Below are 12,038 nucleotides of genomic sequence, written 5' to 3' on the forward strand. Positions count from 1 at the left end.
CTTTGCTGTATAGGATAAAGGACAGAAGAATAAGAGAAAATTAAAGAATTACTTGCTACAGTTGACACAGATTCAGAGGCAGTCTTTTCACATTCTGGATGCCCCTTAGGTTAAAATACAGATTTTTATCTCAATGAACGAATGTACAATGAATGTACTCTCATTAAGTCACTTTTTCCCCTGCAGCCTCCTAAAGCCATGAATTTCTTGGTAAATAATCACAGCAAGTTACTATGGACTCTTTGATTTAGAGTAACTTGTTTTTTTGATTTTTAAAAAAAATTTTATTTTATATTGGAGTAGAGTTGATTAACAATATTGTGTTAGTTTCAGGTGTACAGCAAAGTGATTCAGTTATACATATACATTTATCGATTCTTTTTCTAATTCTTTTACAGTAACTTGTTGAATTTGAGATTTGGTCAGTAAAATGCCTTTCTCATTGACCAATACTAACTGAATGAATGTTGGATACATTTTTAAAAGAATGAGTGACTGAATGACGAAATTCATTCACATACTGTGGTGACTCTATGTTGATAAAATTCAGTCTATCAATTTTCATTCTCTTCCTCAGCTTACTGATGTCCTTGTTAATGAAATTCTTCATGGAGCTGATGGAACCAGTATCAAGTGTGGCGTTATTGGGGAAATTGGTTGCTCCTGGCCTCTGACTGAGAGTGAAAGAAAGGTTCTACAGGCAACAGCTCATGCTCAGGCTAAGCTTGGCTGTCCTGTTATTATTCACCCTGGAAGGAATCGAAGTGCACCATTTCAGATTATCCGAGTGCTGCAAGAAGCTGGAGCAGACATCTCCAAAACAGTTATGTCACACCTTGATAGGTAAGCAGACCATCTACCAATTAGTGCGAACCATCACAAGATTCATGAATGATCAAATAAATAAAATCATCAGATCAGTAAAGCACTAGAAAAAAACTACTAACTACTTGGAAGATAGTATATATAAAGTTTTACCATAGACGTTAATAAAAATCACCAATGCCATTTTTGTGTCCCTACCCTGTGTCAGTATCCTAGGTATTTTGCATAAGGCATTTCTTTTAATTTACTTAATCCTTCATAATGCTTCACAGTTGGTGTCACCACTTTGTCTCAGGGTATGATGTCACAGTTGGTGCCAATTCCACATGCTCAGTATTTGCCAGTAGTTAAGAGTGATAAATTTATCTGCAGATATGAAGGGAAGGGGAATTGAATGGCTTTCACCCTGAGAATAAACACACACATAGAAATGTTGAGGTGTGTTGTTGTGACTGGTGGTTTGAATCACCTTAATTTTGGAAAATGCACGCTAAAAAAGTAATAGTAATACGTATATTATTTGTTTGGCGGTATTATGTCTCAGTTTCCTATGGCTTCTGTAACAAATTATAAGAAACTGGGAGGCCTCAAACAATAGAAATGTATTCTCTGACAGCTCTGGAGGCCAGAAGTCTGAAATCAAGGTGTCGGCAGGGCTGCGCTTCCTCCAAGGATCTACAGGAGGAGCGTTCCTTGCCTCTTCCAGTGGCTGGTTGTTCCAGGCTTTCCTTGGCTTGTAGCCTAACTTCAATTTCTGCTGTCTTCTCATGGCCTCCTCCTGCCTGTCTGTGTCTCCTCTTTTGCTTCTTATGAGGACACTTGTCACTAGATTTAGTGCCCACCCAGATCATCCAGAATGATCTCATCTCAAGATCCTTAACGTGATTATGTCTGCAAAGACCCTTTTTCCAAATAGGGTCACTTTCAGAGATTCAGAGGGCTGAAACATGGACATGTCTTTCTGAGGTCCACCACTCAACCCCCTCATATTGTATTAGACCTGTAGGGCTCAGCAAAATAACTGACTATATAAACAGACGTTGGCTGCAGTTATTTGTATGAAGAAGCCTAACAATGCTGCAAAGGCTAGACATCGGCCTTTACATTGAATTGATGAAAGAATTAACACACTACCGATGAGACTAATAATACGTTACAATTACTTCTATCTTGCAAAGTGGAATACAGCCATATTAGCAGACTGATAAATCCTGACCATCAGACCTGACAGTCTGCTATTTAATAAACTAATGCTCCTACAGAACGTATTGGTAAAATGCTTCATCTTAATAAAAATACTGTAAAATCCTGTGCAGAGAAAAAATAAAACATATTATAATTGTGGCAGAACAGAAAAGCCAGTGTTAACGGGGAACCTGAGGGACGTCAAGGTAAAGGCAGTTGTCCTGGCAGCTGGGTTGCTATTGAGATCAATACTTGGCTATCTTCAGGAATCTTCTGGTTGTACTGATAAAACAGAGGGATGTTTCTGGATACTGGTCACAGAGGTAGTGCGTCGCAGTGTGAAGAATAGAATCTTTGGACCCAGAGACATGTGCTTTTAAATCTTGCCTCTACCATTTGCTATGCAATCTTGAGTAGCTTCATTTGAATGTAAAATTATGTATTTGATAATATACTTTTGTATGATATGGAATATATGTAGCACCTTTAATCAGTAAGGATGATTTTTGATTCTTTTTAAACAGTGTGAAGTATATCAGGCATACAAAAGAGTATAGATAATATATATTTTAAAAATTAAAAAATATTTATTAAGTTCTTGAAAACATTGCATTCTGCTGTTATTATATAAATCCTCTCTATATACCCCTTAGACTACAGTTGTTAATCATGGTGTTCAAATATTCTATATTTCTACTGATTTTTTGACTGCTTGATCTATTGGTTACTATGAGAAGTATATTAACATCTCTCATGGTGGATCTTTAGTTTCTGATTGTGCATATTTCAGTTTTCGCTTCATATATTTTGAAGCTATGTTATCACATGCATACAAATTATTATATCTTCCTGATGAATTGAAACTTATATCAACATATATGGAGCTGCTTTATCTCGCAATGTAAGTACTAGTGTTTTATTTTTTTTTATTTTTATTTTTTTAATAAATTTATTTATTCTATTTATTTTTGGCTGCGTTGGGTCTTCATTGCTGCATGTGAGCTTTCTCTAGTTGAGGTGAGTGGGGGCAACTCTTCGTTGAGGTGCGCGGGCTTCTCATTGCGGTGGCTTCTCTTGTTGTGGAGCACGGGCTCTAGGCACATGGGCTTCAGTAGTTGTGGCTCACGGGCTCTAGAGCACAGGCTCAGTAGTTGTGGTGCACGGGCTCAGTTGCTCCGTGGCATGTGGGATCTTCCCGGACCAGGGCTCGAACCTGTGTCCCCTGCATTGGCAGGAGCATTCTTAAGCACTGCGCCAGCAGGGAAGCCCAGTACTAGTGTTTTAAAAGCTGTTTTATCTGATGTTAATGTGACTGTACCAATCTTTTTGTGTTTGTCTTTATAATTTACATGTGTCTTGTATAAAAAGCATATGGCTGGGTTTGGAGTTTTACCCATTCTCTTTTTTTATATGCTAAATTCAGTTGATTTACATTGACTATGTTTACTGATATGCTTATTTCATTTTTTTTGTCATAGTTATTGTTAAAATTTCTTGATTTCTTTTTATTGGTTTTTTTTCCACCTCCATATTCTATTTTTCCTCTTTACTTCTTTGGAAGGTATGTGTACAATTTATATCCTGTTAGTAGTTATAGTAGAAAATTTAACATGTATATTTAACACATCAAATTTAAACATTTTGAAATATAGTAAACATTTTTACCTTCCTCCCTTCCTAGTAATACAAGAACTTTAGAAACCTCAATTACTCACCATCTAAGTCATAGGCTATATTTTCCAGGATGTGGGGTCTACCTGATTTTTTTTTTTTTTGGCCAGACTGCACGGCTTGTGGGATCCTAGTTCCCCAACCGGGGACTGAACCCAGGCCCTTGGCAGTGAAAGCATGGAGTCCTAACCACTGGACCGCCAGGGAATTCCCTACTTGATTTTTTTTAATCCCAGTGATTAGACATTATTTTATTATTAAAAAACATGGTTAATGTATATTTAGATTAACTTTTTTGCTTTTTTGCTTTGCTTATCATTTCCTTTCACATATCAGATCTTTATCCTTAAATCATTACTTATTTCCTGAGGTACATCATTTGAAGTTCCTTTACTGAGGGTCTGTTTTGGTAATAAATACTTAGATTTCATGTGTCTGAAAATGCATTTATTCATTCATAAGAGATCATTTAATATAATAGATAATTTATAATAGTGAATTAGAATAGATAATTCTATTTAAAAGTTATTCTTTCCAAGCCCTTTCCATTTTTATCTGACATGTATTATTGCTGCTTTATCAACTCAAAGTAATTGTGCTTCCTTTGAAGTAACCTGTTGTTTTTTTTTTTTCTGATGACTTTTAGCATCTTTGTCTCTGGTATTCTGTATTTTCCCTATGCTCTATCTCAGTGTGAATTTCTTTTTTATTTTGTATGCTTGGAATTCCTCAGTAGAAGGGTATTTTTCATTGTTTCTGGAAAACCTCAGCCATTGTCTCTTCAAATATTGCTTCATCCATATTTCCAGATTATTCACATTGTAAACTATAAGTTGATATAGGTAGGATCTTAATACCTGCACTTCATACTTCCATCCATTTGCATCTTTGAGCTGTAATTTCTTCAGTTCCATCTTCCTATTTACTCCTTCTCTCTCCAGTGGAATCAATCTGCTGCTTAGTCTATCAATTTGGTTTATAATATTAAGAACTATAGTTTTTATTTTTTCTTCTGTAAGTTCTATTTGGTTACTTTTCAAATCTCCTTGGTTAATTTTGATAATTTCTTTTTCCTTCAACATGCTTTCAGCTTCATCTTTTAAGAAAAAATTAAGCATACAATGTTAACCTTGTACTTAATAAATCTAATTCCCACTGTCTTTTCATTCTGAGCGTATAGTTTGTTGGTTCTTCTGGCCCTCATTCATTATTTCCTTGTAAAATATTACTGTGATCTTAGATTCCTTGGAAATTATTACAAATCCTGGGTTGGAGGGTTTTTTCCTGGCCTTTTGTTTGTTTGCTATGTTTGTTTCTTATAGGCAGTCAGGGGGCATTACCAACCTGAGACTACTTTAAATTTTTAAAAATTAAAAGACAATTTTTACTATGGTAAAATACACATAACATAAAATTTACCATCTTAACAATTTTGAAGTGTCAAGTTTGGTTGTGTTCAGTACATTCACATTGTTGGGCAATGATATCTAGAACTCTCTTCATTTGCACAACTGAAACTCTATAGCCATTGAATATCAACTTCCCATCCCCCCACCCCTGGCCCACGGCAACCGCCATTCGATTGTCTGTCTCTACGAATGTGACTACAGGTACCTCATACAAGTGGAATCATACCGTATTTATCTTTTTGTGACTGTTTAAGCATTTGAGGGTTTTAGAACCACACAGGTGCTATGAATTCTGGCCCCTAAACTCAGTAAGTGCAGGTTTGTGGTTATAGATTCTCATGGAAGACTTTTTTCCCAACTGCCTCCCCTCCACCAGAAGACAAGACTGAGGAAGACATATAATCTCCAAAGACTCCTTCTGTGGGCCAGATTTGCACTGAGTCCAGCCACATGGGTGTTGTTTTTGGGTGAGAGGAGTACTCCCTTCATGTGCTGGCAGAGGCTATGTCTCTGATTTATTTCTGTTCAGCCCCAGTTCTTTCTCACTTCGTCCTTTAAAACCCCCCAGGCATCAAAAAAACAAACAACCCAATTACAAAATGGGCAGAAGACCTGAATAGACATTTTTCCAAAGAAGACATACAGATGGTCATGAAAAGATGCTCAGTATCATTAATCATCAGGAAAATGCAAGTTAAAACCACAATGAGATATCACCTCACACCTGTCAGAATGGCCACCATCAAAAAGAACACAAATAACAAATGCTGGTGAGGATGTGGAGAAAAGGGAACCCTTGTGCACTGTTGGTGGGAGTGTAAGTTGGTTCAGTCATGTGGAAAACAGTATGGAGGTTTCTCAAAAAACTAAAAATAGAACTAGTATATGACCCAGCAATTTCATTCCTAGATATATATCCAAAAAAGCCAAAAACACTGATTCAAAAAGATACATGCACCACAATGTCCACAGCAGCAGCATTTACAATTGCCAAGATACGGAAGCAACCTAAGTGCCCATCAACAGATAAATGGATAAAGAAGATGTGGTGTCTATAAACAATGGAATACTACTCAACCGTAAAAAAGAATGAAATTTTGCCATTTGCAACAACATGGATAGATTTGGAGGGTATTATGCTAATGAAATAGACAGAGAAAGACAAATACTGTATGATATCACTTATATGTGGAACCTAAAAAATACAACAAACTAGTGACTATAACAAAAGAGGAAACAGACTCACAGATATAGAGAACAAACTAGTGGTTACCAGTGAGGAGAGGGAGGGGGGAGGGGCAAGATAGCAGAAGGGGCTTAAGGGGTACAAACTACTATGTATAAAATAAATAAGCCACAAGGATATATTGTACAACACAGGGAATATAGTCAATATTCTATAATAACTACAAATGGAATATAAGCTTTAAAAATTGTGAATCACTATGTTGTATACCAGAAACTTACATAATATTGTACATCAATTATACCTCACTAAAAAAAAAAACAGGCAAACGCCAGCTCTAGGTCACCCCTTACTCCTTATTTTCTCTGCTCTCTCTTTTGTTTCTGCCCCCTGAACAAGTCCTTTACTTTCCTACCAGCTTAGCCAGGCATTTAAAAATATGATATTTTGTCCCCTTTCATTTTTTTTTCTTTTTTTAACAATTGTTTTTTTTTCATATTTTATTTATTTATTTATTTATTTATTTATTTATTTATGGCTGTGTTGTTTCTTCATTTCTGTGCGAGGACTTTCTCTAGTTGCGGCAAGCGGGGGTCATTCTTCATCGCGGTGCGCGGGCCTCTCACTGTCACGGCCTCTCTTGTTGCGGAGCACGGGCTCCAGACGCGCAGGCTCAGTAATTGTGGCTCACGGGCCCAGTTGCTCCACGGCATGTGGGATCTTCCCGGACCAGGGCTCGAACCTGTGTCCCCTGCACTGGCAGGCAGATTCTTAACCACTGTGCCACCAGGGAAGCCCCCCTTTCATTTTATTCATTATTTTACATGTACTATGTTGGCAAGGTATCCTGTGAACGTTTAGCCTGCCCTATTGCTTGAACTGGCTCATGCTAATTCTTAAAGAAGAATCTTTCTAACTCTATTTGTTTACACTTAGACATGTAGGTAAGTGAGAAAATGAGGCCTGGCATTAATAGAACATAACCTTTCATTGAAAATTGTGAAATAAACATTAACTTCTACAACAGTAGGACTTCCTTGTTCATAAAATCAAACTCTACGTGTGTGTGTGTGTATGTATATATATATACATATATATATGTTTACTCCTTCCTCATAAAATCAAACAACATGTATAGGTACATAAAATGTATATACACATAAGTATATGTATTTTCTTTTAAACAGTAAAGCTACAGTATCTGAGATTCATTGGCTGCCATTTCAATGCCTCCTTTTAAAATGGCCCAGGATGGAATGGAGAGCTTGACCTGACATCAGACAAACTCAGAGCATCCTAGAAAATCCTAAGACCAATTCTAGAACAGCCACCCATTCTGTCCCTATGTTATGGATTATTCAGGGTTCCAGGCCTGAGATACTATACCTAGAAGTATGAACATTTCAGAGGACAGGCAACTAGGGAAAATGGCCTTAGAAAAAGGAGTGCATTTAGAAAAACAAACCAAATAAAGTAACAGAAAAAAAAATTCAGGGAGGCAGAGGCAGGCAACTTTAGCTTTTTAGTGTGAGTGTTCACAGCAAGACAGTTGCCAGGCTGGCGTTTGACTAGGTCAGCCTTTCACAGACTCTCTGAGGTCTGCTGGGCTGCACACACAATCTGACCTGTGCTGAAAGGGCAAGGACTTCAGCTTCTATAATGGGGACAAATCACAAAAGAACAAGTATTTCATGCAACAGAATGCACATACAACACACAAAAAGAAGAGTATCCTGAAAACAAGGCCTCCAGGAAAACAACAACAGGAATTTTTAGGCTTGAAAGAGAAGGTTCTGAACCCACAGGCTGCTGTGACTGTGGGTAGCAAGGTAAGATGCTGGCTCTGTCCTGCAGCTCTTTAGGACACTGGGCTTTCTAGCCAGACTGCCGCTCAGCCTTGACTACCTGTAGAACTGTTCATTCATCCCCCTAAAGGTAGGATTTCTATCATTTGAGAATACGAAATAAAATATCTCCAGGTGTCCACAAGCCATTGATGCAATTAAATTTTTTTAAAGTTTTTCTAATCTTTTTTTTTTTAAATTTAATTATTTGGTTGCACCGGGTCTTAGTTGTGGCAGGTGGGTTCCTTAGTTGCGCCTCCAGGGCTCCTTAGTTGCGGCACGCGGGCTCCTTAGTTGTGGCATGTGGACTCTCAGTTGCGGCGTGCACGTGGGGTCTGGTTTCCTGACCAGGGATTGAACCCAGGCCCCCTGCATTGGGAGCATGGAGTCTTATCCACGGCGCCACCAGGGAAGTACCAACAACTAAATATTTTTAAAGATATACAAAGCTTCACTAGCATTCATAATAAGGCATTTTACCTTAAAATACATGCACACAGACATAAAACAACAACAACGAAACTGCTATATGCCTATCCAAAAGAAGCAGTTGAGACCCTGAGAGGGAAGAGTTAACGAATGGCCAGCACCTTAGGACACCTCTGCACCACACCGTTGTCATGTGACCACTTGTGACCTGCTTCAGGTCATTTGCCTGGAGAGAACAGCCTGACAAGATAAATCTGCTTCTGTGTCTGGGCCCCTCCCCTAACCATCTGTTCTCTTTAAGAAATACAGGCCTGTGGAAGTGCCTGTGGACCGCGGTGGATGTAACCCTAGGGAACATTGTAGGGGGCTGCCCTTGACAGTTATAGCCGCCCAGAGTCAACATTTGTCGAAAAAGAACACCAGCACTTATGTGTTCCTGTTTGGGCTTTTAATCCACAAAGGCTTTATGCCTTTTAATCACGTATTAAAACTTGACTACCTGCTAAAACCCTAGCCACATTTCCAGGTGGCAGATAACCACAGCACTGCCTCTGCCCCTGGTTTGATACAGGGTATATGGGATTGAAGAAGATGAACCATGGAGAGTCTTTTTGCCATCCGCCTCCAAGGAATTTTCTCTGCAATGTACTATAGAGTAGCTGTAGGTATTTTTATGACAGCAAAATTCTGTCATCACCAAGGAAAGTTGGGTAGAGCAACATGGCTGGAAGGTATTTGGGTACTATTTACTGATCAAACTCGGAGTCACTGGGAGGGCCAAAGACAGGTGCTATGCCTCAATCTTTCTTCTACTTATCGATTTAACAAACCAAAGGGCTTTAATGGAAATCCAGGGCCTAGAGTTTGATTAGAGGCACAATGATAATTAAGTGCAGGAACATAGCACATCTCTCTCTTTGAAAACTTCTCCCTGTGGAAGGTAGAGGAATTTGACCCAAGGGTTTCTGAAAGAGGAGAAGGCAGATTGCAGTGGATGGGCTCTTTACCCCTGATTATTCAGGCCAAATTCGCCCACCTCCTTAAAGGACACAATTTAGATACACTTTTTTTCATGCTCTTAATTAGATAAAGTAAGTGAGTGGAAAATCACTTCATTTATTCATTCATTCAACAAATATTTGTTAAGTGCCTAATTACCATATACCTGACACTAGGATGTAGCAGGGAACAAGACCCATTTTCTGCCTTCAACATGATTACTTCATTATAATTATGGTGACTTAACCTTAAGGGTGTCTTTGTAAAGGCATCAAAAAATAATCATCTGGTATCCTTTGAACTGTACAGTTTTAATTCCTATGAATACTAGTGAATTAATGTGAAACCAACCAAAAACAATTCCAAGCAGAAGTTTGGCAAACTTAAAACTGACCAAAATATTTTTATATATTTAAATAGCATGGAAGTACTTTAAAAAAAGAAAAGAACAATTGGAATGTTTTGCACATGAAATGGTTTATAACACTTAGAATCCTCTGCATACAATGCTGTATTTCTTAACAGTTTATTGTTAGGATTGTGTGTATGCATGCATTATGTGCAAAATGCACAGTATGTGGTGAGAGGAATGAGTATGCCTTGTAGAGTATGTACTTTGTACATGTTATATATAGTAAAGACAACTTACTTAGTCATATCAGCTCAGATCCAACTATGGAGTGAGAAATTAAAGACATTAATTCAGGCAACAAAGTAGGGGCCTGATAAGCACACGAGAATTTTTCAGAGAAAATGTTTACTAATAACACTGCCCTTTTCTCATTTCCTAATATCCACTGATATTTCTTCTGTTACCCGTATGGCATGAGACAGGAAAATATAAGAAAAACTAGATGTTTTTAAACATACAATCATGGCTACTGGTGTAGAATTAGGTATGACTGTAGCTAAATTTTACATAAAAATCTACACTGCACCCCACAGAATGGGAGAAAATATTTGCAAATGAATCGACAGACAAGGGATTAATTTACAAAATATACAAACAGCTCATGATCAATATCATAAAACAAACCAATCAAATATCAAAAAAACCCAATCAAAAAATGGGCAAAAGATCTAAACAGACATTTCTTCAAAGAAGACATACAGATGGCCAAGAGGCACATGAAAAGATGCTCAACATCACTAATTATTAGAGAAATGCAAATCAAAACTACAATGAGGTATCACCTCACAATGGTCAGAATGGCCATCATCAAAAAAGCTACAAACAATAAATGCTGGAGAGGGTGTGGAGAAATTGGAACCCTCTTGCACTGTTGGTGGGAATGGAAATTGGTACAACCGTTATGCAGAACAGTATGGAGGTTCCTTAAAAAACTAAAAATAGAGCTACCATATGATCCAGCAATCCCACTTTTGGGCATATATCCAGAGGAAATCATAATTCGAAAAGATACATGCACCCCAATGTTCAATGCAGCACTATTCACAATAGCCAGGACGTGGAAGCAACCTAAATGCCCATCGACAGAAGAATGGATAAAGAAGATGTGGTACATATATACAATGGACTATTACTCAGCCATAAAAAGAATGACATAATGCCATTTGTAGCAACATGGATGGACCTAGAGACTGTCATACTGAGTGAAGTAAGTCAGACAGAGAAAGACAAATACCATATGATATCACTTATACGTGGAATCTAAAAAAATGGTACAAATGAACTTATTTACAAAACAGAAATAGAGTCACAAATGTGAAAAACAAACTTGTGGTTATGGGGGAATGGGGAGAGGGATAAATTGGGAGATTAGGATTGACATATACACACTACTATATATAAAATAGATAACTAATAAGGACCTACTGTATAGCACAGGGAACTCTACTCAATGCTGTATAATGACCTATATGGGAAAAGAATCTAAAAAAGAGTGGATATATGTATATGTATAACTGATTCACTTTGCTGTACTGCAGAAACTAACACAACACTGTAAATCAATTATACTCCAATAAAAAAAAATTTTTTAAGTCTACATCGGTTTGTAGAGAGCACTCAGTGACACAGAAACACAAACCTTGAACACATTTCAGTGTGATGTCATGTGGTGACATTGGCCACAGCTATTCTTTCATGAATGCAGTGCCTATTCTATGTCTGCCTGGGACAATGGAGAAAGAGGGAGTGCTGGGGTCACAGCGTCTGATTCTATTTCTGACACCAGCACTTACTTGCTAAGTGACCGTCAGCAAGTCATTTAAGCCTCCAGTCTTTTGCTCATCTGTCAAAAGGCATTAAGAAAAATTATTTTTTAACCCTTAATGTGTTAGGCAAATTTCCCCGATTATCGTTTATCATGGTTTTTTCTTTCATCGCAAAACTTATTTAAAAAGAAATAGAAAATCCAGGCAAATATTGGACAAACTGAAATGGAGCAAAACTACTTAATATACCTAAAAGTGCCGAATAAAATGCAATTAAGTTATGCTGGTAATTGGTATGTGTTGTGTATCCTA

At 37.6% G+C, this 12,038-nt stretch overlaps 1 protein-coding gene across 1 annotated transcript in view; it reads left to right on the plus strand.

Annotated features, from left to right (window-relative positions):
• The window catches only part of PTER (phosphotriesterase related), a 67,583-nt gene that overhangs the window by 38,969 nt on the left and 16,576 nt on the right, over window positions 1-12,038 (plus strand). Inside the window, exon 3 of the mRNA XM_068561988.1 lies at window positions 578-843. Within this exon, the coding sequence (XP_068418089.1) occupies window positions 578-843 (266 nt within the window). The remainder of the gene's footprint in view (window positions 1-577; window positions 844-12,038) is intronic.

Source organism: Eschrichtius robustus, chromosome 1, assembly GCF_028021215.1.
Source record: "Eschrichtius robustus isolate mEscRob2 chromosome 1, mEscRob2.pri, whole genome shotgun sequence".
Classification (NCBI taxonomy): domain Eukaryota; kingdom Metazoa; phylum Chordata; class Mammalia; order Artiodactyla; family Eschrichtiidae; genus Eschrichtius; species Eschrichtius robustus.